Source organism: Poecilia mexicana, unplaced genomic scaffold, assembly GCF_051168715.1.
Source record: "Poecilia mexicana isolate PSO_F unplaced genomic scaffold, ASM5116871v1 scaffold_3, whole genome shotgun sequence".
In the NCBI taxonomy this organism is placed as follows: Eukaryota; Metazoa; Chordata; class Actinopteri; order Cyprinodontiformes; family Poeciliidae; genus Poecilia; species Poecilia mexicana.
This window is the reverse complement of record NW_028263372.1, coordinates 23,879,610-23,907,299: the sequence shown is the minus strand read 5'-3', so window position 1 is coordinate 23,907,299 and position 27,690 is coordinate 23,879,610. Positions and strand designations below refer to the sequence as shown.

Below are 27,690 nucleotides of genomic sequence, written 5' to 3'. Positions count from 1 at the left end.
TTTTACTCTTGAACTTCTAGCTTTATTTAAATTCATTTACTTTCAGTTTCCAAATATAACTTTTCCAGATATGAACAAATTCTTTATCCCTCTTTGTTCATTTATGCTTTAGTTGTTTTCATAAAATCTCCTTTAAAAGAGACAAACTGTTTTACATGCTTTTGCAGTCAAAAGACTCGTTTTACTCATCAGGGTTTTCTGACCTATTAATGCTAATGCTTTAGCTCCATCCCATACCAGATAAGACCAATAAAAGTTTCTATTTGTGGTCTATATGTGCAGCGGCGTCTGAATACGCTGCCTTCTCATTTGTGGCTCTCATGCTTTTTACTTCCTCCGGGAAGGAGTGGGGCTCTTCACCCCTCTCCCCGGAGCTGCCTTTGGAGCAGCAGGGGAGGGGGCAGGACTGGGTGCAGAGGGGGCAGGCTGGGTCTTGGGCTGAGGGATCTCGATGGGAAGTTTAGGAGGGATGATCGTTTTAGGGGTCAGAGTTGGTTTTGCCTCAGGGATTTTCTCCCCATGGCGGTACACACTGACCTGGAGAGAGGAGCGTTAAACCTTTAAATTCATGCATTTCCTAACAGAAACCACAGTTTCAGACGAAGACAGCTTTTAAGCATAATCTAATAAAAGCAGTCGTTTTTAGCCTTTGGAGTCTCTGTCAAAGAATTAATGCTAAACAGAGATTGCATCACATTCAGGCATTAAAATGGTCACAAATGGTAGAAGAAATATCACAGCTTTGAATAAATCCAACCATTTGGAGTGTACAGCAGAGACACTCACCACTATATCCACAGATTCCCCTCCATATTTGTTCTGGACAATCATTGTATATCTGCCAGAATCCTCCATGGAAACACCTTTGATCGTCAGACTAGCAAACTTACCCTGGTCTAGAGAGACCACATACTGCGAAAGAAAAAAGGCAAGAAAAACAAACAGGTTCAAAAGGCGAGCTGGGTCGCTCACAACGAGAAGCATAATTTATCACTCAGAATAGCTAATATTTCACATTAGATTTAAACATTATTTACTTTTGAACTAATAGCACAATGATGAGCTTTAATTTGTATATTTTATATTACTCCTGATAGATGCATGGACACTATATCAAATCAAATCAAATTTTATTTGTGTAGCATATTTCAGCAGTGAGCCATTTCAAAGTGCTATAAAAAGAATTGTTTCTGTATTTTCATTGTTTTACTAATTACCTTACTTCACCTCTATTCATGCTTTTCTTCTCATTTAGCTCTGAGGTTCTCAGTAATATTCCCTTCCTCTGCATACAGGTCTGTTTGTTTTTCTGTCCATTTCAATACCTTCTGCACCATCAGAGCTAACAAGTTACGTGAGAGGCATCCCTTTGGATTTGAGAAACATCTCACCAAGGATTCCAGTTCTTGTGATAGACAGATTATTAGCAGGGGCGGGCATGAATAAAGAGAAGGAAAAACTTGCAGAGAAATTCCTCCTGGACTACGGATGCTCAAACTTAAATCTTCAAAGCTGTCAAGAGCCGCAGGATGCTGTTCAAAGAGAGTGTACCAACCCAGGACAGACTGTATAGACCTATATTGGTTGGCAAGCATGGCTATAAAGTATGGTAGATGGTAGATGAAGTTCATATTGTTGATGAAAGACTTTTTACTTAATACAGGCCTAACTCTAAAGTCCACCAAAATACTTTGTATCGAAAGATGCATCCAGCTACAGGGTTTAGGTAAACAACAATATATCAAATTTTAGAATTAATAGCTATAATACTTAAAGCATGAAGCATAAGGGGAAAAAAATCACAATTAGGCTTTCATTTCAAAACAGACAATTTTAAATGATTCTTTTCTGATGGCAAAACGTCTTTAATCGCAGATCTTAAAAATGGGAAGTGAGTAGCATTTAGCTGAACTGTGGCATCTGGGATTTCTCCCATTGAGCCGAGTTTCTCCGGTTGAATTTCAACAGGTTCAGTCAAACAGAGGGAGGAGCTGTGAATAACGATGTTGATTTTCTGCGCTGTTTTTGAAACGTACTCTGCCTGCGTAAAGGTTTAGCTTGGCAATGGCAGTGGAGGAAGAAAGAAGACTAAATGTTCTAAATGTTGAGCAACTAAAGGCAGAACAAGAGGAAGGCATACGACCTCTTATTGCTGGCAAAGATGTCGTGATCCTACTCCACACAGGTTGTTTGCACCGAACACAATTTCCGGTAAGTTTCGTCGAGTTAGTGCATTACAAACGTCACGGCCAAACCTTAGTGATTGGATAAAATCGGATCCATTCTTTTAAAACTTCAAAAGAGTCCGTACCTCCAGCAAGCAATCACTTCTCAATAACTGAGGGTCCCAAACCCTCTGGACAAAGCAATGCGTAGAACATAGGGCTGGTTTTCACCAGGCTCAGGTGAAACTATTGTTTTGTTCTCATATTTTGGAGAGAAGCTGCTTATGCTTACTTTGTGTGTGTGTGTGTGTGTGTGTGTGTGTGTGTGTGTGTGTGTGTGTGTGTGTGTGGGTGTGTGTGCGTGTGTGTGTGTGTGTGTGTGCACACAATTAGCAGTGTCAGATTCAACCCTTCACCTACTGCTCTGTAATGCCTCCACATTAAGGTGGCATTTTTAGAACAGCACCTGACAAGAGCCTGAATGTTGTTTGGATAATGGTTCCTAATAATCAGGTTGGGCCCAGACTTTAACTAAAATAATTTCTAACTTTGTGAATAATTTGCTAATAATAAATTACTCATTATAACTATTAAAAATTACAGAAGCCAAATAATGTCGCTAATCCGTGTTGCACAACAGTGCATTATTTGGCTTTTAGGAGTCAGATAAAAGCACAAGTGGTGGTTGACTGGGCTTAGAGTATTTCATTAAGTGCTTCAGTCAAGCACACTAAATTAATGTGATGTTGTGAAGCATAATTAGATATTTTTGTTTGTTGAGTACCAGGTAATTTACCTGGTCATCAGGTTCAACTTCTGTGCCGTTCTTCAGCCATGATACTTGAGGTTTGGGGTCTCCACAAACCGTACATGTTAAACTCAGGGTCTGTTCAAGGAAAAGGGGTGATGCATTAGATTGAAACGTGTAAATGCAGTGTCTAAACGCATAACACCCACCTTCTTTTCCATAATGGTGACAACGTCAGGCAGACCTCCCACAACCTTACCACGGTCTGAAATATGCCATTATTAACATTATCACTCTATTTTATAAGTGCAAAAGAACCGAATGAAGCAGCAGCAGCAGCAAGTAAGAGGGTTAAACTCACTCTTTTCAGCATATGCCTCAGCCCTGGAATAAAAATAAAGTCAGTTATTTTTTTAAAAGGAAAAAACATTTCTAAAATTCAAACCATTCTAAAAACAAACTTCTTCTGATTAAAAATGTAGCAAATAACATGAAAATACATCCACCAAATGTTTGTGTCTCCATTTCTGGCTCTGTTTGTGAGAGCAGACACGATCTTTTCTATTTCTGATTAACTCGCAGTGGTCAGATGGTTTGTCAGAAGGAACTCTGGGTGCGCTGCCAAATCCTATTACACTGTTTAGAGGATTTCTAAACCTTTCACTTGGAAAAAAAAAAAAAAAAGATATGTTTGGTATTGGGGCTGTCTGAGCAGCATGGCGGGACCAGGGGTCAGCTAACGGACCAGATGGCAAGAGGAACTCTTTTCTCCTCTTGGCGTGTTGATACTCAATCAAAAGGGCAGCAGGGTGTCACTTGTTTCAATGTGTTTGTAAAATCTTGTGCTTTAATGTCTCTCTCTGAATGTTAATTAGACAGAGGATGTGGATGGTCTATGCTCTGCATGCAGGGGAGTGCTTGGGTTTTACATTTTTTCTCACTTATTCTTTTCTAGTGGATGTTCAAAAATGTGTGTTGTATGGCCAAATTAGATTGCTTCTATTTATACTCTTGATTCTTATTTTGGCAAAAAGGTATTAAGACTGAACTAATTCCCAGAAAGGGGGCGAACCTTTCCAAATCACAAATGTGTTACTATTTTTATTTCATATATTATTAGTAGTAGTAGTAATAGTAGTTTTAGTTTCCTATGTTTAAATGGTGAGTAAAGTCTTGTTCAGATGATTTTTTACAGGTCATGAATATATTATGCTGTATTGTTTTAGGGGTTTACTGCTATTTCTGGACAGAATGTTATGCATTATCCTTGTCAATGCATCAGTTCAAGGACAGCATCTTATTAAGGTGTATTTGTGTAGAAGAAGGTGCTTAATTTGGGAACCTCATGGTTTTTTGTTTGCTTTTTGTTTCCTTCAAACCACAACATACTCTATTCAAAGTATTCATACGCAATTCAAATGCAAGTATGAGGCATCAGACAGCAGAGTCAACGCCTCCAAATATCAGGCGCAGGTGACATAAATCACTAATTAGGGTGCTGCTCCTGTTTGTGATGGAGGAGAAAGATCTGAGTTGAAGAGTGAAGCTCTTGATTTACTGATTTGTTTCACTGAATCGTGACCAAAAGACTGAGTTCCCATATGAAACTGGTTCACACGCGTTTCTTCCACTGGGTGGTTGAACTTAGGCTTAGAGATTGTTTAAAAAGCTAAATGACCCGCAGGAAGGATGGACGGACAAATGGAAAATAGATGCAACAAAGGTATCCTTAAAGCATTGTCATAAAATAATAAATGTTTAGATTTCTGCATAATAAATACATATACTCAGGGCCGTGGTACTTGTACAAGGCATTTTGAAAGGCTTCTATTTAAGAAGAAAGCTGTGTATATAAGTGAAAGCTCATTTTTGCTATTCTCTTTCATTTTCCATTACCTCATAGTCCAACTCACAAATCGAATCCAGAAACAAAAATGTAAATTAGCAAATGTATGGAAGATATTATGCCAAGTAGGTAAATCATGTCAAAAGTTTCAGTGAAAGTAACAGGTGAACTCTCAGCATTTCAACTATTAAAAAAATAAAAAATAAAAATCAAAGCTTATTTCAGAGTTTTTCTGTGTTTGAATGTAAATCATCTGGGGAATTCATTAGTTTGAATGTGAAACCCTACACTTGCAAGCCAAAGTTAAAGAAAACTCTTACTAAATATACACATTAAGGCAAAAGCAAAGAACAGCCATAAGTGCGTCGTCTTACTTGAGCTTCTGGAACTCTGCATACGCCTTCTCATATGCTGCAAAAGAGCAAGAACTGACAGTCAGTGCCACTGATCACAACATCGATGCCTCCGGTGTATTATTTTAGTGCAATATGCTGCAAAATATCCATCTTCATAAAATCAAGACACTCAGCACTACATTTTAAACTTCAGGAGTAAGGACAGGAGGAGAGCAATAACGCAACATGGGAGTAATACATTTGTCCAGCATCTGTCAAAATATAACTGTGTAGGAAGATAATGAGAACCTTGAAAGACAGATGTCAGACAGAGTGCAAGTAAACATATAGGATTGCATTGCCATTCTCTGTGAAGGCGCAAAGAACAACCTTTTCTTCATTTTTTGCAGCGAGTTTAGAGTCCTGAGGGGGTTGAAATTGTTCTCATGAGTTCCTTTATCTGATTGGAATGGGACTCCAAAGTTCAAGGATACAAACTGATTAGGCATACACATAAATTTATTGTTATTTTTATTGTTTTGGTTACTGAGCTGATAAAAATTAAAGGCAAGAGGGAAGACACTGACCTTCACCGCTGAGATCCAGTGTTCGTTTATGGGAGTTTTCGGAGTTGGTGATTACAATGGAGTACGCTCCTTTATCCTTCTCCGTGGGCTCAATTACCTATGAATCAAGTAATGTGCTCAACAGTGTGATCAACAGTCTGATCTGCATGGTGTTACAACCTCACAGCATCAAGAGTGCTCTAGACTTTACTGACAAAAAGGAGGAAGCTGCAGCTTTGTTAATCTGGTTTTCTTAACTTTAACATTTACATTGCATCGCTAAAGTATTCAAACCCCTTTCAATTTTTCTCCCCCATTTTGTCAAGTTACTCCAACAAATGTGTGTTTTAATGCACACAATGAATACAAAGTTGTGCAATCAGAACGGATACAGAACAACAATACTTAAGTCTTACAAATAAGTCTTAAAAACTTACAAATGGAGTTCTTAAGGAAACTGCTTGTAAATGATTTTTTAGAGGCATTAGAGTAAAGACATAGGACACAAATGCATGTCCCAGTTTTCTACTTTTCACTTTTTTGTGTAACAAACATCAAAATCCAGAGTAATTTTTCTTCTATTTCACAGCACTGCTTTGTGTTGGTCTATCAAAAGAGAAAATGTGAAAAGACAAAGAGCATTTTTACAAGGACCTGCTAATGGTAAAGGTCCTTCATGCATCTTTCTGTCTTTTGCTCTTTCAAGACTTTTAACGCGAGTGAAACCTCCTGTGGTGATGAGTGTCCTAAAATTATCCACATATGATCTGCCTTATAATTACATGAGACTCAGCAGAGGATACAATCATACCTCCATTGTTGCCATAGCAGGTGTTCCTCCAATCACAGTCTTGTCATTGTGGGTAAGTTTACGCTCACTGAGCACAAAGAGTGGAGAGGATAAGTTAGTGTAGATGTGTGTAGCGTTTTTAGATACATCTTCAAATGTAGTGGCGAAAGCATGTCTTAATTTTTCAGACTCACAACAGAATGCTGTAAAAAGTTAATCTTCTTATTATTTTTCATATTTTCATTAATCTTCAGCACTTCCATTAGCTGTCTTTTCACGTCCTACTTGGTTCTGCCTGCTTTTTGTGCAGCATTCTCTCTCTGCATTTTATAATCTGGGGTAAAACACAGTGCTTTTAACCACAGGGAGCTCTGCAGTTTGTCAAAAATAATAGGGGTGTGATGTCTGTCACAAAACAGGAAAATAAATTCCTGTGAAATTACCACGGTAATGAAAGATTTTGCTAATGGGCAATGAAAAGATTTATTTGGTTTGCCATTTCTTGTCATTGCTAACAGTTTAACTCGAGAGAAAAACTAAACCGCGACCTTTCTCTTCAGCGTGTTGATGAAATTCTGCTTCATTATTCTCTTCCTTGAACCTCTGGCATGCCTTATTGCAGATCCTTGCATTGTTAATAATTCTGCAAATCAAATTTCTCACCTGTGATACCAGCTGATGTTCATCTCGGAGGTGTAATACTTCATGTGGCACTGAAGCTGAATGCCTGTTGCAGTGCACTTAATGACCAGTTCTGCAGCGCTGGCTCCTAAAGGTGGTTGTGCAGATTTGTAATCAGTATCACGTTTTACCAACAGCTGCTGAACAGCGTGGCCTTTGAGAGTCACATCATTCATGCCATCTATTTATCCGTCATGTAGCAAATGTTATTTGTATTAACTTGAAGTGTTTCCTCTTCTGTTTTACCTTTGTCCAGCTCAGAGAGTGAGATTGCACTAATGAGGCATGGGGCACATTCATGGAAGCAGACTATGCAGCATCGAGGGAACCACTGCAGCCATGAGAGGTTTTATTCACCTTTTTTTTTTTTTTTTAAAGCCATTACACGCATAAAGGCTCTTTCATACTACACCATGTCTGTGTGCAACTTTGCTGGCCGCACTTCACAAGTGGACAAGTGTGTCATCCACCTGGTCACATCACCATGGTTTCCTATTATCACAGTAATGAACCCTCCTCTCCTCTGCAACCGCTGCTGTAACAGTTGTTGCAGAGCTGTCAAGTGAATGTTGCTTAAAATAGGAGTAAGATGCTCCTCTACAGTGTCACTGTGACAGTGCAGAGGAATTTTAAAGTGATTTCATCACATGATGACATGACGGCCAGTGCTTCCTGCATTGCATGGCAACTTCTGCAACATGCCGATGAGTGTGAGCATATGTGTTTTCAGGAGTGTGCAGAATTTAAAAGCAGAAAAAAAAATATCTCACTGCTGATGGATCTCCATCTGTTATCTGTTTTCTGTAAATTTAGCATGACGAATGATCCAACTGATGTTTACTACTTCTTTTTACGTGCGCTTGTGAGGTGAGTAATCTGTGTGAGTAAACAAGGTTCAGATACCTACCAGCCAGTTGGCTCAGCTTGTTTATGGCTTCATCAAAAGCTAAAAGAGAAGCAGATGCACAAACATGGAATAAGGCAAAGCGGGACAGCAAAAAGACACATTGCTGCCCTCTTGAGGATTCTGAAAAACTCAACTGAAAATTTCAGTTCCTTAGGAAACGGTGTGTTAAAAAGCTGCTATAAGTTTCATAGTATTAGCACTAAAATATACGTCCTTCCTTCAGCAGGTGGAGGAGCGGAGTATTTTGGCTCTTTGTGTTGCATCTTAAAACATAACATCCCAGCGGCATCAGTAAATAATAACATTTGAAACAGGAGGTGTGAGGGACACCTCCTGTTTCAGTGAACGATGATAAGTTCACTGAAGCCTAGATTTGTATGTGAGATTCAAACAGGAGCCAAAACATGAACAAGAGAACCTTGAACATAAAAATTACTTATAGATTATTTGGATTTTTGAAGCTTGAAGCTCAGTAAAGATTTTTTTTTTGTGTGTTTCAACACCATGTTTTGTTTTCCTCCAAGCTATCTGCTGGGTTGTACTTTCTGTAGACCTATTTATTTACAATAATTACTGTACAAATTTAGGATAAACATTTCCATACTTTTTCCAGAGATGTCAATTTGGCTCATATCTTTTCCTCTGTCATCACTGATGGTGGCCTTGTACACTCCTGTTGTTTTCAGTGAGAACTAGAAGAGAAAATAAAAACATGGAGTAAGTTTAGTTTGCACAGGTTTGATAGTATATCATACTCCTACTGTAAAATGTATTCCTGTATTTTCTATGTACTCATGGCTTTAGCGTATACATAGTTTTCCACAATTTTGGCTTACCGATCAATAAATAGAGACTATATCTATACTGTCTGATTTTGCAGTCTCCTTTATTTCACCATGTCTATATTTATAGAGTCCAGCTCAAACTTTCACAAACTCATGGACATCTATTAAGATAACTACAGTTCACTTAAATTTTAATCAGCAGGACACTAAAAGAAACACTTTTTTCTTCTTCTCACCTCTTTAATTGGCAGTTTGCAGATTCCTGAGCTCAGGTCAGGCTTCACATCGGGGATAACCTCTGCATCATCCTTATACCAGTGGAACTCGGATTCCTTCTTTAAATTAGCAACCTACAAAAAAAGTCACATTAAATTTGTTAAATATTCATCCAATGGCAAAAAAGATATTTTTGGTCTTGTGGATTTCTTTAAAGAATACAGCTTCAAATTTGTCGATGGAACCTGAAAGATTTTTTAGATGTGTCATTTGCCTTAATTGGAATCAGTTTATGCCATTTAGATTTATTTGCTAAGTAGCTCATTAAAACATTGACATCTGACAATCAGTCAGATGTCAATGTCAGTCAGTGTTGCATTTTGTGTTTTTATCCCCACAAAATAGCAGTTATATTCTATTCTTCATTCAAAAATAGTCTCAAACATATAATTTTTTGAGAACCACATGTCTAATATCTGGCCATTAGTTTTTGATGAAACATATTGCAGAGATACAAAAAGATATTTATAAATAATGCAAACGATTGAAGTTCAAAACATTTTTTTTAAGTTTTTCAGCATTGATACAGCCACTCATAACTTATCAAGCATTTAAGTCAATAAACTTCAACTCACTATCTTAAAGAATTCAAAGAGACAATTCGGAATCGAATAAATCTGCACCATGATCCTCTTTCTAAGAGATATTCTGAGCTTCTTTGAGGTTTCTACAGCGCAGGCTGCTTTTCAGTCCAGTAGCTGCTGTCAAAGAAATCCTTTTCATGTTGGCACACCGACTTGAGCTAGTCATGATCAGTGAAGCTGAGGATTAAAAGGATTTGGGCAGTATATGTAGCTTTTAAAATAAATGTAAATATTTTCTAACTGGGTATGTTTACTGTCTTGAGTATGTATGTGTAATTGTGCAGTTTGAAATTTGTGAAATAAATTAAATATAAGCAACACCCTGTTTTTTCTTCAGATTAGAAAACGATCAGTTCATAGAAATCACTGCATGTAAATGATGTCATGACATTTCAGGAATGATTGTTTTAGGGTCAGTCGTGTAGATATTAAGTAGGCTCCAAATGTTTACGTGTTTTACCTTGTCTACACTTAGACAGAAATATTATTTTAACTCTTAATAAAATAAACACCATCAGTGCCTGGTAAATCAGATGCTCTGATCAGTAACTCAGTACTTGAGGCGCTGGTACTGAAGTAATATTTTGCTTTATGATATCATTTCTTAGTTTCATTTGAGTAAAAATATGTTGAATTTCTATTCCTACTTCAGAACAATTTTTGGGTACTGGTTGTTTTTTTATTTTTGGAACAACCTGTTATTTGATATAAACTACTTTCTGAATTTACTCATATCTTTGTGTCCTTTTAAAATCAGTTTGATAACCAGAAAAAAAAACTGTAATGGAGGAAAGGAGCTAGGGGGGGAGATACTTTTTCACAGCCCTGCAGTTGTTCCCAACACAGCTGCAGTATCCAATTACAGCACAATATGTGCTTATTTCCTGTGTCCATCTTCTTTCTACAAAACACTGTTGCAACTTGCATTGCACAGAATGGCCAATCAGCTAACCACAGGGAAGCTGCCCATTTGTTTTGAGTGGAAATATTGAGTAATTATTGAGAGCTTTTCTGTTTACCTTGCAGACCAAAGTTACAGAGCAATCATCTCCAACCTGAAGCGAAAGAAACTCACTGAAGTGGGGGCCTGTGGTGGACAAAAATAAGATAAACTTTACAAAAATCTGCATCCTGCAGAAGCATATTTTTAGACAAAATAATCTTTTTTTCTTTACTTTGAGTTTTAGTAGTTCAGAGGCAGTTCACTTCTATCCTTTCATTTTCACTTACCTGCTCTCCTATAAGATGAAAAAGTGGCAAAAAGGTATGAAATACAAAGCTAAAAAAAAATAGATGATATTCCTTTTTTCTTACCCTCTTTCACTCTAATGTACTCCCTTCTCTGGAAGTCAGCCTCAGCCAAAGCAGCCTTGAAAGCTGTGGGCGCAGAAATGTACAATGAAATGTATTAAAGGGTCAAAATCCTGCCATTACATGCTGTCACTGAAATTACATTTGAGAAATATCTCTTACACATAGATACGCCATACATGTGGAACAATATCACTGAAACGTTTCCAAATTTGAGTAACTTAACTGACAATGTGCAACCGACGTATAAAAATTGATAAACATGGTGATGGACATGTTCTGGAGTTTTTGATGACGATAGTTTGCAATTAAGGAAACCATGTCACTCTAGTGAGAAATATAATCTTTTACTGTATCATATATATTTCACAACTGGTCAGACACTCCTGGTACATTAATTACTCTTTTTAAAAAAGCATCGAATGGAGGTGGTTAGTCTGGGTTAAGGAAATTGTATTGGTACTTTTTTACACTGAGGACGGGTAACAAGGACTACCTGCTGCACAAATGTATATTTAGCAGTATTCACCAATGTTTAAATAGACTGTATTCATTTGGGCTGAGTCACTTTGGTTCCTACCACCTGTTTTCTTAATCACCTGAAATGTCTTGTTGTTATTTGCTAAGCATTCTTCGAGTAGTAGATTCATCCCTTTCCATTAGAAATAGTGAGGTGATGGTGAGATCAGCCTTGCTTACCATCTCCAATCAGAACCAGTGAGCTTTGTGCTTTGCCGCCACCATCTGTGATCTGGCAGGTAAATGTCCCTTCATTCTCCTCTGTGAAATGGTCCATGATGAACTCGATGATACCTGTAGAAACGTCGTGTCCCATCTTATTAGGCTGCAGAAAAACACAGCTGCATTGTAAGAGAAGCCACACATAGTTGATGACAGACTTTGTGAATATATATATTTTGGCTTTGATTAAGCCTTTCATGTTGCAACAAACCAACACTCGAGACAGTACGGGGCTGTTAGACATTGACGCTGTTCACCTTGAAGCCAGACAGTACATTTTTCCATCTTTTCTATCCTTTTCATTTTGTAAAAGCAGAGTGTCTCTTACATCAGCTCCTGATAGTTCCTTGTTATTTGCAAAGAATTTGTAGGTGACTTTGGAGGAAATCTCTTCAGCCTGCAGCCAAAATCTCATTCTGCCTCTCTCCAAAATCTTATAGGCCAACTCAGACTTCAGTGGGATGACTTGGGGAGAGGATAGAGGAGAAAAGGAAAGGAGAGTGAAGAAGAGGACAGAGTCAGGCAGGTGATGCAAAAGCAGGTAAGAGTTTTTTTTATGGATCAAATAAAATGAGAAATGCGCCCCTAAAATAATGAAGAAATGAGAAAGCTTCAAAGCAATTGGAAGAAAGCAAATATAACTAGGAGACAGGGAGAAAAAGAAATGGAGGAAGTGGGTGAGGCAGATTAAGAAGAGGGAAAGCAGAAGCCAGAGAGAGGATATATTAAAAGAGACAAAAAAAAGAGATTATTGAAAATACGTACTTGGGTGTCTGATATCATAACTGAGCGCCAGCATCTTTTCCAACTCTGAAAAAGAAAGGCAGTTTATTACTTTTATGATGCCACAAAAAACAAACAAGCAGTCCGTTTCAATTAACAGGGAGAAAGCTGAAATATTAGGAGACATTAAGAGGCTAACTCATCGCTGAATTTAGTGTGTGTGCGTTACATGGGAAGTTACTCAGGTTGTACTCAAAAAGATAGAAGATCAAAACTCTATTCAGCCTTACGGTGAAATATCTGTGGACCAAACGGGAGAGAATCAGCGGAAGGTGCACTGAATAACACATTATAGCCGAGTAGGATAATGGTGCAATAGAGGGAAAAATACAGCAAAACTTTTGACAGAAGGTCTTTTGCAGTGAAAATGTGGCAATAAAACGCACACTCTGCCTAAGGCTTGGAGAAGTGTGCTCAGATGGTATTCATCAGAGGAGTAATGAAATTTTTCATTGCCTACATGCCAGTGAAATCATCCCTAAGTACAATCTCATTGCTTTCATCTTAGCTACATCCTACACAGTGCCTCAGTTCTTCGATACGCACTTCCTTTTGATTTATATTTTTTTATTATTTTGCGCCGGTTTTTACTTTTTGATTCATCGTTCTGAGCAGAAACACACATCTTTTCAAATTTTTATGATTCCGATATTTTCAAGCAATATTTTGACTAAAAGCAAAAAGAAAAATAAATAAAGTGGTTTAAGAAGTAACTAACATACAGACAAAACCAATGACTTATTTGTGTGTAAAGCAAAGGATTTTGAGACTGAAAAACTAATTTAAATGCAAATTTTGTGTATTCTCTTTGGTCCAGTGTTGACACACCAGAGCCTTGCTGGCACAATAATGATTAAATCAATACCTTCAGTTGAGATTGTGTAACTGGATGAAACTCCGCTTGTGCTGGTTACAGAAACAGAGTATGTTCCAGCATCTTCCTTATCTGGGTTCTTAAAGATCAGCTTAGATCTGTGATAAAGGGAAGGAAGAAGACAGAGGCACCCGTGCTGTAAATGATGACGTTGAACATGAGAGGTGAAATCTAAGCCGTGGAACCGTGCTTGATCTTACTGGCTGCCTTCAGTTTTAATCACCACTCCTTTGGAGAAATCTGTGATTTCTTTGTAGTCTTTTTTCCAGATAAACTGCGAGTTGTCGTTCATTTGGCAGGACTCAAAGGACAAAACAATGTCACCGGATTTCTCGTCCACCGTGCAGGAGACTTCCTGGGAACCTTTAAACAACAGAAATGAAAACTTTCTTCATTAAGACGCTATTGGAATCTCATCAGATTCTGTGTCTGTGAGGTTTTTAATTGCTCTAAGCTACTAGTCAGCTATTCCTGCAAAATGTAGATTACTACCTGTAGAGGAATATGTCTATATCACAGTTTACTAATGTATAAATATTGTGCCTCTTGTGATGTCATCGCTCCAAATACAAGCAAAGAAGAAGTCATCATAAATTTTTCTACTGTGCGCTTTTTAAACATTTGACATTTTTTTAAACCCTAATGTGGAAATCGTCCGTACATTTCCAGCAGTATTTTTACTGTCAGAGTACATTGATAAAAACTTTATTTTTAAAATATGCCCACAGGATTTTAAAATTGAATCACAACCTTTTTCTCTTGGTTTGTTACCTTCCACTGCCTTTGCAATCACAGGATCAGAGGGCATTGAAGCCATACCCACACCTGCAGCGTTGACTGCACGAACTCTGAACACGTAGCACACGCCAACCTCCAGGCCTGTTACCTAGAAAACACAGGCAAAATAAAACCATAGTTCTGAAAGGAAGAACACAGCAACAAATTGATCTATATTGGAATGCTAAAAATAAATATACAGCTTGCAGTACTTTTAAGTAGGAAGTGAAGATGAAAACAACTCATTTAAAACTAAGTACAGATTTGTCATTATTTGTTTTCAGGAAATGTGTTCAATTTCAATTTGCTGACAGAAAGGTATGTTAAATTAGGAGGGACAAAATGCACATCTTCCTATAGTAACACAAAACGTTTCTTTCAGGCTGGCTTATTTCAACAGCTTGTTAGCCCCTGTAGCTTTTAGTAATTAGTGTCATACAGCTGGTGGCTGTTGTGATTTAGCAAAACAGTCTGGAAAACATTGGGTGACATTTTAAACATTATTAACATAATTTCTTTTGATTTATCAATCTGTGGGATAGCGTTGCACTTTATTTCAGTTCATCACTATCCTCATGAAATGTTTTCTAATCAAATAAGCTAGATGAAAGCCATTAGACATTCTAATTTCACAGTATTTATTTATTTGGGTCAATTTTAACCTTTCCATACACACGTCAAACATCATGCCAAAAATGCAAATGAAAAATTTGTAAAAAATAAAAACAATAAAACTAATAAGCTGCTATGTTTAAATTAGTACTATGTAACTCATTAGTCTTTCACTGACATGATGGCAGGGAAGCAACAAGGAGGTTAAATGGTTTGGAAATAATTCTAAAAAAAATACTTTTTATTTAATATTTGGCATTTATGTTTACAAAATTAAATAAGCATAACATTTACTGTATCTACTTGTATTTAAATATTTCTATTCTTTAATTGTGTAACCTGATCATGCAAACTGATTCCACTACATTTTCCAGCTGCATTTTACATTTTTAATATTAAATTATGGTCATTTAAATAAATCATAGTATCTACTTATGGAATTTCCTCCATCTCATAAAAGTTAAATCACTCACTTGTGTTTACATTTTAGCAAATATCTTCCCACTTTAGAATCACGCTGCACACTTAGGTCTGGTAGTCTCACTACATCCACTAGGTGTCAGTATTATACAGTTTTTAGCTACTGAACTGCTCTAAAGAGACTTAGCTTTGTTAGGTCGTGTTGTGACTTTTTTACACTTATATGTTGTTCAGTATATTTTGCATGATAAGTGACTGATTTACAATTATATATTAAGCATGATTTACATAATAATTATTATTAATTGTATTGAACATGATTGTATATAATTACAAAAGTGAAGTGGAATATATTTAAGTGTGAGACATGATTTATTTGAATAGAGGAAGTCTTTTATTTTGAAGAATGCTTAACAGGATCTGCTTCTGTTTTGTCACTATCTTGCTTTTGTTGAAGTTTGGTTGCTAGGTTACGAACAGCTGTTGCCGTTATCAGCTGTTGCCGTTTTTCTCTTCAATAAAAACTGAACAGAAAGGTTCAGTAAAAGACATACGAGCCTCCGTCTTGTTTGAAGAAGCTTTACTCCGTAACAGGTTGTAATATTAATGGAAATTTATGCAGCCATTAAAAAGAACCTGCATTTAAAGATTCCCTTACCTTAAGGAAGAGGTGACTGACAGCTTTTTCATTGGCTGTTTTCCACTCACAGGTTCCCTTCTTTGCGTACTCAACATGATAGCCTGTGATTGGTCCAGAACCAGAATAGATAGGCTTTTGCCACTCAACCACCAATGAATTATCTCTTACTTCACAAAACGTCAGGTCGTAAGCAGGGCCTAAACACACACATTGACAAGGAGAAGAACAATTTGCAATACAGCCTTAGCATGATTAAATTATGAAGACATTTATTTGTTTTTCTTTTTTCAGAGCTTCTTCAAGACCATGTCAGATAGAAGGTGAGATTTACTGACCAGGCTCTGGCATAGTCCAGGCCACACACTTGAAGTCATCTGAATGTTTGGAAGCTGGTCCAAGTCCAGCCAGGTTGGCTGCATAGACATGGAACTGATAGACTGCTCCCTCGGTCAAGCCCTCCACCTGCCAGTAAAATGTTTTAGTAGTTCATGTTCAAGTGACACAACACACACTGAGTTTTTGAGATCTACACGAGCCATTTCTGCAGTTCCTCATTGAAGAACTAATTTGAGATAAAGTTTGAGGCCCTTTTCCTGTTGAGGATATGCAGATCGCTTTTCTACAAAAATCTGACTTTCTCATATGCTTTATTAAGACAGTATGCATTGTGTTATTCTTAACCAGAGAAAAACATCACACAAAAAAAAAACTCAGTAGCGCACAAAAGATTTTAACTTAAGCTTGGACACTGTTGGTGCAGAAGCTGGGAAGTAGGCAAACATCAGAATTATTATTTTTTTCTTTTTTGTTGGAAGCCACAAAACAGTGATATTGAGTTAACTTTGCTGATTGGGCATTGTTCAGTATCTAATAAGTATTGAGAGATTTTTCTGTACCTTATAAAGTCTCTCTGAGACTGGTGGAATATGAACCTCCCTCCACATGCTGGTTCCACTGCGTCTTTTATCCACATAATACTCCTTGATCTCAGCACCTCCAGACTGGAGAGGCTTCTTCCAGTTCAGAACCATTGAACGGCCATCACAGTTAAGCAGTGCAACGTCATATGGGGCAGAGGGGTTTGCTACAAAACAATCACAAAGATTGGTCATAATTTTACCTTGTTCATCTTTCATACATAATTATTGAGGAAATCTTTATATTTTTATCAGCGTTAGAGACTATGAATATAGCTTTACTGACTAAGTGCAGCTCTGACAGTCAGAGGTGCAGATTCCTGGGATTCATCACTGAGACCCAACTCATTGATCGCCTGGACACGGAACACATACGTTTCTCCAGTTTTCAGGCCACTAACCACAAATCTGAAAAAAAGATAAAGTAAAGAAAAAATGATAATAAAATGCTTTTATGATATTGGTATCATTTCCAAAGAAAACATTAATCTATTTACTTTTTAACACCTTTACACTTTTAGAACCCGTTCCAGATATAAATGTGCAAGCAGCAGAGCACAGCCACAACAGGCTGCCACTCCACACAAGGCCTTCATAGACTCACAACTGTGGTACATTTATAATCACTTGTAACTGCAACACAGCAGTTAGTTTGAAACATACTTGGTGTTCTTATGAGGTTTGTGATTGGCTGAAGTCCAGTCTTTGGACCCCTTCACACACTGGTCAATATAATAGCCAATCAGATTGTTGGGTTCCTTTGGAGGAGCCCATTGGATGAGCACAGAGGTATCTGTTTCCCTTGTAGCAATCACCTGACCAGGAGCCGATGGGACACCTTATAAACAACAACAAAACAAAGCAAAAGCCAGAATAAATCATAAAAACTAAATAAATATTATGTATTAGCAAATGGAAAAAGCTGAGAAAAACCTTTAAGCTGCAAAGTCTCAATGAGACTTGTTGGTTTAGACGGCTCGCTGGTTCCATAGATGTTGGCAGACAACACTCTGAACTTATATTCTTTTCCCTCTGCCAGGTCAAAGACAGCATAACGTGGAGATCGAATAGGAACCTTAGTATTAACACGCTGCCAGGCTTCAGTGTTGGCCATGGCCTGTGAAGACCCAAAACGTAAAAGTTTCCAGAAAATTAGAGTTTTTCACCAAAAACAACCAAAAGAAATGTTGATTTTTTTCCCCCTTCATAATTATTGCAACCTGTCCTCTTTGTTGATTCTTCCACCTTTCAGAGTTAATTATTCCCGACACAATAAATTCAGCTAGATTCACCGAACTGTGTGCCTAACCTGATGGGTCAGTACATGTGGAAAAAAAACTCTTTCAACTGAGTTGTACCAAAGACACTGTTCGCAGTATGACATTTAGTGTTACCTTTTCAATGTAGTACCACATGGGGGCCTTGCCAAAATATTCTGGGGCTTTCCAGCTCAAAACTACATATGTCCTGTCCGTTTCAGAGGCATAAACTCCAGATGGAGCACCTGGGGGCTTTCCCTCAGCTTAAAAAAAAATACAAACAAATAAGTGTGTAAATATCAGGGCAAATATAAAATAAAAAGTAAAGGACATGCACAATTTGAATGAACTTTCACCTTCCTCTTCATCATGGTAAGACACAATCTCCAATTTTCCTCCAAGCTTCTTGGCTGAAAGGCATATAGAGATACATATCGGCTTGAGAGTAACAAATGTTTCCTCATGGACTTTCAAAAATAATCTGAGTAAATCTCGCAAATCAGTAACTTTCAAGCAGTTTCAGAAAAAATAATATATTTTTTAAAGCGGCTTATCACAGAAATACAAATTAAGTAGTAATTCCAACGAGGCGAGGATCTAGATTCTTAGTTTGATTTTTTTTTTCTCTTTTTTGATTATAAATAATAAATCCAATATTTATATTCCAAAAGACTTAGTGACTAAACTTAGTACAGTTGAAGCTCAGTAAACAAATTTTTCATTTAGTCTTATCAAAAATACCTAAAAACAAGCATAAATCAAATTTTTGGCATCCTTAGAGCAACGCAGTGACATTTTCTCTGCAGACACACCCACCATGAAGCCTTTCAAACTCAGTGGGGTCCAGAGCAGCGATGGGATCAGACATGCGGGAGGGTTTACTGATTCCACGGGAGTTGACAGCTCGAACTCTGAAGTAGTAAGAGTGTCCCTCAAACAGCCCAGACACCGGGTATTTACAGATCTTGATGGGGTGATCGTTGCACTGGGTCCAGTTTTCTGTGCCAACCTCACATCTGAGATTTTGAAAAAAAAAAATAAAGGGGGTGGAGATTGAAAGAAGTACCTTAAATTGGCTCAAGTAATTCAGTTGCCCATTTTTAGACTTCTACTTACTTCACTGTGAAGATGCCAGGTCAAGAGCAAAAGGAATGATTTAAAAGGTGTAAAACAACCCCACAAACATGGCATCAATCAAACTAATTTGACCAGTTTATCAATCAGCATGCTTAAACCATGCAAACCAAAACTCCTACTTGTCCACAAAGTATCCAATGATTGGACCCTCTGTAGTGGTATTTGGAGGCTTCCAAGAAACAATGACATAATCTCTGTTGGCATCATGGATTTTGATGTCCATTGGAGCTCCAGGTGCACTGGGAACAGGGGGAGGTCCATCTAAACAGGTAAGAACAGCAGGAGGGTCTTTGTTAAGATAAGGTCCTTTGAATTACAGATTATGTATTTAAAATATCTTTATAATTCATTTAATGAAATTGTCTCTTTTTTTTGTCTGATCAACCATCCTACCAGCGACAGAGACAAAGGCGCTATGCTCTGCGATGCCTCCCTTAGTGACCATCCGAAGCGTGTAAAGGCCTTCATCATCTTTAAAGAGGTTTGGAAGAGTCAGGGTGGTGTATCCTCTTCCTGTTTCAATCTTTACCCATTTGGAGTCAAACAAACGAGTGTCTGAAATGAGGAAGTTTCACAAGTTAATCCATGATCCTCATAATTGTCTGTTCAATGTACTTAATTTTAATAAAGGGTTATTTATGTAAAAAATGTAAACTGTAACAATTTATATACACATATTATCATTCAAGTTTTAATTATCTGGAGATAGTTAAATTTACTCTAAATAATGTGTAATAAATATTGTCTGTGAAATTTTCCGATTTTCCACTACTGTACATGACGCTCCATGGAGACTGGCTTATACCAGAACATATTAATACAGAATACTATTAATACCAAATATAGCACATAATTTCTCATAAAACACTGCATTGTGAGAATTACCATCTCTATACCACTGTGCCTCAGGCTGTAGGTTGGCCAGGTTAGGGTACAGGCTCATGCGGGCAGACAAAGTGGCTGATTGTCCCTCAGTCGCAAACACTGGACCAAACTTCTCCTCAAAAGTTATGTGGATTTTAGTGTAATGGATTTTGGGAAGCATAGCAGCTGGGAAAAAAGAGAAAACAGAATAATGAACATAATGAGACAAAGAAAAAGAAAGAGTGTGAAAGTTTTTCTACAAATGCAGCATTATTGTTGTAAAAACATCAAAGTATTGGTTTATGGTGAAAGCAATTAGACAGAACCTAAGCTTAAAATACCTACCAGTAAAAGGTAACCATGCATATGGACTGGATTCATCCTCGTCCTTATATCCTGCAAAACATACAAATAAAAACTACTATGACTAACATCTCTGGAATTTTAGATGGAAGACTAAAATACTGAGCAAGGGAGGTTAAAACAAGTTCAATTTACCACATACACACATTTATACATTTAAATTCTTCATATGCACAGAAAATGTTCAATATTAATACAGGAGTGCCTTCAGAAAGTTTTTAAAGAGTGGCCAGAAGGGGGGCAGTGAAAACAAGGAAGCTCAACAACACTTGAGAGCTTTATCATGCAGTCCTTATATCTAGTGTGCCGGTGGGCATCAGTGGTGACTACCATCTAAAAGGGGTGCAACTGTGCAAAAAAATATGAGTGGCATAAATAAAGCTTTTCTTATTTTAATTGGCATTCAAAAACATATATCTTGCAGATGTTTGCCAAACACATGGCGCTTTCATTTCCTCTTGCAACCACTACAGACATCCCCTAAATTAACTCCCATAGTGGTGGCACCACTACACAGTTACTAGAATGGTGATCTATAAAAAGAACGGTGATGCCAGAATGTGGCTCCATATTGTCCAGGTCAAAATCCTTTGACCCTGAAGAACTTACGCTTGACAATGACTGATGCCTGACTAGAAGCTTGTCCATGGATGTTACCAGCTACAGCAGTGAACTGTGCTGTATCTTCAGTTGTACATCTATAAAACAAAGTGAAAGCAATCGTTGGTAAATCAACATACCCTTTAAGATCTTAATGAGGGGTTTCAGCAATTTATTCTTTCACAATAAACTGTGCAAATATAAAGCATTGACACTGAATGTACGTCAAAGGCTTATGAAATAGGTAATGGAAATCATCCAGTAATCGTTTTTTGTGTTGAAAGCTATCCCAAAATAGCAATTGATGCATTAATGCGTAATTTTATCTACTACGGAATACGTTCCACAGGAGCTATCACTTCACTGTATGAAACCCATGTATGACTATCTGCCCTCCATTTTTATTGCCAGGTACTTTGTTTGCTTCTCCTTTCGCACTGATGTCCATAATTTATGAGCTAGGATATTTTAAAACTCATACACTCTTGCAATTCTTTTACAACAACTGACTTTTTTTTAAATCATTTTCTGTGTTACCAAACAAAATCTTTCTGCCAGTCTAATTGGATCCCATCATCACCAGGGGGTGATGGGAACCATTCAGAGAGCAATGACCTAAAGAATCCTGTCGTGTCATATAGCACTGAGGTCAGCAGTTGAACAGCTGAGCTTCCAGGCTGGAGCGAGGTACGCTCCACTCCGTCTGCAGCCACACTGCAGCCACACACTCAGCCGTTTCCGACCTCTAATCTCAAATTGTTTGAGGCTCGTAAACAAGTTTAGAGCAGGGATTTTAGTAATCATTTATGACACCAGTCAGCAAGCTCAAGGTCATGTAGTCTGAGAAATATTGCATTTCTAGAAACATGTCACAGAAGTTGGATGCATAAACAGCTGCAGAAAAAAACAAAACAGAAGAGAACTGTGCCAAGAAAAAAACAAGAAGACCATGTAAAGGGGGATCATATTAGGTTTCAAATGTCTCTTTTTATTTTGAAAAAGAGACATTTGAAACCTCCCTAAATTCTCCCTAAATTCAATAACTGGTTATGCCATCTTTAGCAGCAACAACTGCCTTCAAATGTTTCCACCATCTGGCAATGAGTCTTCTGCACAACTGTGGATTAATTTTGGCTTCTGTCAGTGTGTTGTTTTTCTTAAGTACTTTCTTATTCACCAGAAGTTAGATGTCTCAAACCTTTTCCAAAACTTTTGTCTCGTCAGTCTACAGATCATTTTCCAAAAAGTCAAGATGTCTTTGGCAATGTTAGATGGTCATAGAGTTATTTTTGGTCAGCATGGACCTATAGTTGAACGCTGTCCAGTTCCTTTTTTTTCTGGATCATGAACACTGAATTGAATTGAGGCAAGTGAGACATGCAATGCTTTAAACACTGTTCTGGATCATTTTGTGACCTTCTTTGTTCTGCTGGTTGATTCTGTAATGGGCTCTTGGAGTAATCTTGGTAAGTTGGCTTTCCTGGGAAAGTTCACAGGTCAGTGTTTCCTTCACTTTTGGATAATGGCTCTTACTGTGGTTCACTAAACTACAAACCCTTAATTGTTGTGTCACCCTTTCCATTCTTATAGATGTCATTAGAGTTTGTTTTTTTCCCCTCATCTGCTCTTGGATTTATTTACATGGGCATAAGCTTTTTGATATGTTTCTTCTTCACTTCATGCTGCTAAACATGCCCTATTAAAATTTATTTATTAAATACATTTGTATGGCAGAGATGAGGTATGGATGTAGCTTGCTACATTGAACTCATCGCTGCGAAAATAAAATGTGGTTAATCCTAGTTCAATACTAATTTATAAAGTGGGGTGATTACATGCTCACATAGGGGTAGATTTTAAGGCTCCAGGAAATTATGTTCAAAAGAAAAATGTTTGGAAATTCAGATGAAATGAGCTTACACAGGCATCTAAGACATAAGGCAATAATAAAACTCATCAGGACAATCATGGAAAATAAAATTTCAGGTGAGAAAAAACTGATGACCAAATAGACAGATAGCTATTTTGTTGAACTTACTATACCTTGGGATCAACAGAGAGTGGCTCCCACCTCTGGCTTCAACCAGATACTTTCCAGAGGACAAGTCCAGGATCACGCCATCTTTATACCTTAAGTGGAGAAAAGATATGTAGCTACAGTGAGGCCTGTGTATGTTTATTGATTAATACCTTACCATACCATACCAACTTTATTTATAAAGCACTTTAAAACAACCACAGCTGATACAAAGTGCTGTACATCAAAACACAACATAACAATAAAAAAACATAAAATAAAAACTTACAGTTTAAAAACAAAAACATACAATTTAAAACTAGATCCCGCTAGAGTTGAAAGCCAAGTAAAATACCTTGAAGTATGTTTTTGCAAATGGATTTGTAAAGGATTATAGTGATACTGATTAAGACAAAAGAAAACATATTCATGTATTACCATTTCACAACTGGCATGGGGTAGCCTTCAACAGTACAGAAGAGTTTGATCGGAGTGTTTTCAAACACAGTATGGGATCTGAGTCTGACGAGGAACTGTGGTCCCCTGATCATAGGTTCTTCGCGCACATATTTTTCTCCCAACTTTGTTTTTACCTAAACAAAAAACATAGAATCCTAATAAATACACAGGTGAGGAATACACACCTCCTTGTCTTGCTCTTGTAATTAATTATTGAATCTTTATCCTGACTATGATGCACTGACATTTATAAAGTTACAGCGTGTTGATAAGAGGTCAAGCAGTTCATTAGCTAGTTTACTGTATGTGTTTAAGGGGAAATGAAATTGATTCAATAAATCTTACCACTTCCTGAATTCGAGCTTGTGTTTTGTACTCATATCTTTCTTCAGAGGCCTTGGAGCTGAACATAAACAATATGCAAGTTTTATTAACATACATTTAAAATTACACTGATTTTGTCACAATACTATTTTTAAAATCAATTGATTCTTTTCAGGACACTAGACATTGAGGACATTCACAACAGGTCTGTTTGCAATAGTATTAGTCAAAACCAAAAAATATTAGAAGCTTCAAAAGGGTCTGCATAGTGCAGAGTAATCCTTAATTCTTCTATTTTATTTTTTTTAAATATACAGAGTACTTCTATTTTTTTAAACTAAGACACATTGATTCTTCAGCTTTAGGTAAATTATTCTGAATCTTACAAACCTTTGCACTAATATAGTCATGTCTGAAACATAAACTATTTACCTCTAGCCAAGCTTCTCAGAAAACTTGCATCAGCAAATTAGTGACTGATTATGTGACTGATTTAATGCCTGAATAGTCTTTCTAAATGAGTTTTTCTCTCAGTGCTGTTTTAACAATGTTATGTGTTTTGTGGCTGATGGACAGTTAATTCTGTGTTTATGAGAATAGGGTGTAAAACTCTGATGCCATAATGTATTTTCATTGAAAAATAATGTGTTGTTAAAATAATAATTAAAAAAATGTTCTGTCTTTCTATTTTTCTATGGATCCAATTTTTGGCTTATTTGACCTTTGTTCTATAGCATAGGTCAATATATGCACAAAAAGGAGTTACATCAAAAAATACTTTATTATTAAGACAATGGTTACTTAGAATTTTGAGAACTATACATTCAACAGAAAAAGTTGTTGAAACTCAAATCAACTTGCCAGTTGTCAATCTGACGTTCATGTTATTATATTTAGCAAGATAACATCAAACATAACTGAATCAGTACGTTATGTTAAAGTAAAGTCAAAACGATGCTGCTTTAGTTATAATATTCAGATTAAAAAGCAGGAGAGATATATTAAGACCTGTTTATGATTGTTAGCATGTGTCAGCTGTACCTGCTGTATTCTTTGACCACATATTGGCTCTCTTTGTGGTGGTATTGGTGGTCATATATTCGTTTCAGACGTGCTGACATGGTGGCGCTGTAGACACTGACCTGTTAGGTGAGTAATGAAATGTTGAGAGAGATCAAAATAAAGTACAACAGCATAATGAGACCATCTCACAGATACAGCTATGAACTTTCAAAGATAATTGATGAGGTTCTATAATATCAGACGATAAAAAATGTTATTACATGGAGTACAACTTCAAGGAAAAAAAAAATAGGGAGAGAATGCTTAGAATTTTTTTTATTTGTCGTTATAGTTTTTCCAAAGAAAATGTCCCCAAATTCAACTGATTAACTGCTTTTTCAGCATTTTTCAATGGCAAGTAATGTCGAGCCCTAAAACCATACAGAAAAATCACTTTTTAAATATGTTGAAGCGACTATACTTATCCACTTTGAGGCACTTTATTGTTATTAGAAATCAGAACTTTCAAGCAACAAGAAAATAAACTGGAACTCAAAATGGTCCCTCAAGAAATGTGGAAGTTTATGACAAGCCTGGCAGCTTAATCCCGTATGATCACTTAACATATAAAAGGATCTTAATTATCTTTGAAAAAATAAATTAGCAAGTTCCAAGGGTTTTATGATTCAAACATAGTTAAGTTGGTTGTTGCTTTCTCTAAAGTCGTATTTACCTGAATTTGATAGAAATGACCCAAAATTGTGAAGATTAAAACCTGTCAGGGACTAAAATTATGATTTTCCACCTGTACAATAATTGCATCTTTGTTTTTTATGGTATGACTATTTTTTGCTCATTTTTTTTCCCACATGTGTAACTAAAACTTCAAAGGAATTATCAATTGTGAGGAGCCATTTCACTTTCTTACAGAAAGGAAAAAACAAAATCAAGCCAGCAACAGCTGAATAACAAACAGTTCACAGTGATGGCTCTGTGTCGGTAAAGCTTATCATTTATACACATACCAAATTATTTATTATCCTTCTACAAATAGAAAAGCCTTTGAAGAATTTGAACACATGGACTTAGAAACAATCCAGCACATCTCAACACACACACTCACAAACACTATCAGCTTGTTGGTTACTGTCAGAAGTGACACTAGGATTTAGACACAGGCAATAAAAGACACACGTGTAAAGAGATACCATAAACAAAAGGCATGACCTTGAACCACTGTTAGACAACAGGATGCACCAAATTGTGTCTAATCAAAACATAGCTTTAATTTTAGTTCTTCCAATGATAATAAATGTACCCTCCTGTTCGGAATCCTAATAATAATTTAATGAAGCTGAAAGTTGGAAAGAGATGAATATTGTCATACGTTATAAATCATGCATGTGATGTGAAAAATAATGTTTTTATTGACCAGTAAAATTAGTCAACACTAGCTTTCCAAACTAATTGTTCTTGTTTTTCAATTTGTTTGAGAACATTTATTTTAGCACAACCATCAAAACAGAAGCATCAGTTCACTTCATGTTTGGTTCACATCCCCTTACTGACCACAGCGACCAGAGAGAAGTTCAGAGGAAATCTGAAGCGATTCCTTCCCCGTTCCTTAACCTTAGGCTGATGGGGAATGAAACGTGTTGCACCATAACCCTGTTCCCATACCTTTGGGATGAACTCGGCAGCTTCAGTGTCATCTGTCATATCAATAAACCCAAATTCAGCTTACTGCTAATGCCTCAAATCTGCCAGTCAAGCATACAATGTTACCATATCATTCCCAATCTGTTTGTCTGTAACTTTAAACACATGTTGGTATCAACTATAAAAGCAAAAAAGTTTCTGTTAAAATGGATTTTTAACTTTTTGCTCTTTGAATTCCAGACAAAAAGGTAAGAACCAAGAATGGTAAAAGGATTTGGTGACATTGGGAGACTCAGCAAATTCCCAAAATAAATTTATTCACAGCAGGACATTTAGACCATCCTCTCCAGCAGCAATTTGAAGTAGCACCAATAAAATCCAGGCAAACATGACTAATTCCTTGTGTGCAAATAACAGCTGTTTGCATTACATAGCAGATTTCAGGCAAGCAACAATTTTTGTGTCTGAAGGTAAAGGAAACATGAACATTAAGTTTTCTTTGCGAGATACTCTCTTGTTCCATAAATTCTGCACCTCTGTAAGTCCAGCCTATACTGTAACAGCCAAGAAAATCCATCTGTAACTGTAAACCTCCAGTACTCTCAGCCATAACCATACAAAGCAACATGATGCAATTCCACTACGAAATCTTATCTTAGAAATCAAAATCTTAGAGGTAAGGTGCAATTATCAAAGCAAAATGTCTATTTTTCGTCATTTTAGATACTTGACGTTCCCATGAACAACATATCTAGTTCATAAACAGGTATTGATGGCTAATATAGCTGTCCATATTGTGTTTACCTTGACTAATCTGGGTACCAACAATAAATGCATAGACGTTCTGTACTTCTCAGATGACCAAACATACCGTCTGTCCAATAAATGAAAGACAGAGTGTCTACATTAGCCCTCCGTTGCTCATTTATTCCACTTGTAAAACCCGTATTCTTTCATTCATCACTTTGAAGTATCATTAGCAGCAGTAAAGGATCATGAAACATCTTCTGGCTGTGCTCTCTTTAGTCCCACCTCACTGATCCCACCTGCTGCTAATGGGTTTGAAATGAAGATGGGTAATAAAGCTAACAATACAGAAGAGGTAAGAGCTGAAGCATAGTTTAAAGATTTTTTTCTTACCACTGAAGATTTTCTTTTCAGCGACTTCGGTTATCAGCCTGAATCCACAGGGAGTCAGCCTAAACCAAGTTCTGCACAAGGCCAAGAGAACCACCGCCCGACTCCAGC

The 27,690-nt window shown here is 37.0% G+C and overlaps 1 protein-coding gene across 1 annotated transcript; it reads right to left on the bottom strand.

Moving 5' to 3' along the window:
* myom2b (myomesin 2b) lies at positions 1-27,690 on the bottom strand. The gene is made up of 39 exons (XM_014971159.2): positions 27,583-27,690; positions 24,823-24,923; positions 23,803-23,860; positions 23,437-23,591; positions 23,025-23,111; positions 20,991-21,079; positions 20,364-20,414; positions 20,040-20,204; positions 19,548-19,709; positions 19,274-19,415; positions 18,834-19,033; positions 18,374-18,427; positions 18,153-18,280; positions 17,692-17,875; positions 17,422-17,596; positions 17,045-17,166; positions 16,738-16,925; positions 16,177-16,303; positions 15,860-16,038; positions 14,164-14,278; positions 13,593-13,755; positions 13,384-13,490; positions 12,501-12,545; positions 12,064-12,200; positions 11,694-11,838; positions 10,998-11,060; positions 10,703-10,770; positions 9,060-9,173; positions 8,643-8,730; positions 8,039-8,077; positions 7,114-7,219; positions 6,472-6,538; positions 5,682-5,778; positions 5,134-5,170; positions 3,275-3,297; positions 3,123-3,178; positions 2,962-3,051; positions 787-912; positions 1-537 (listed from the first exon to the last, which is right to left on the bottom strand). The coding sequence occupies exons 2-39, from the start codon at positions 24,900-24,902 to the stop codon at positions 328-330; spliced, it is 4,242 nt and encodes a 1,413-aa protein (XP_014826645.1). The 5' UTR covers positions 24,903-24,923; positions 27,583-27,690; the 3' UTR covers positions 1-327.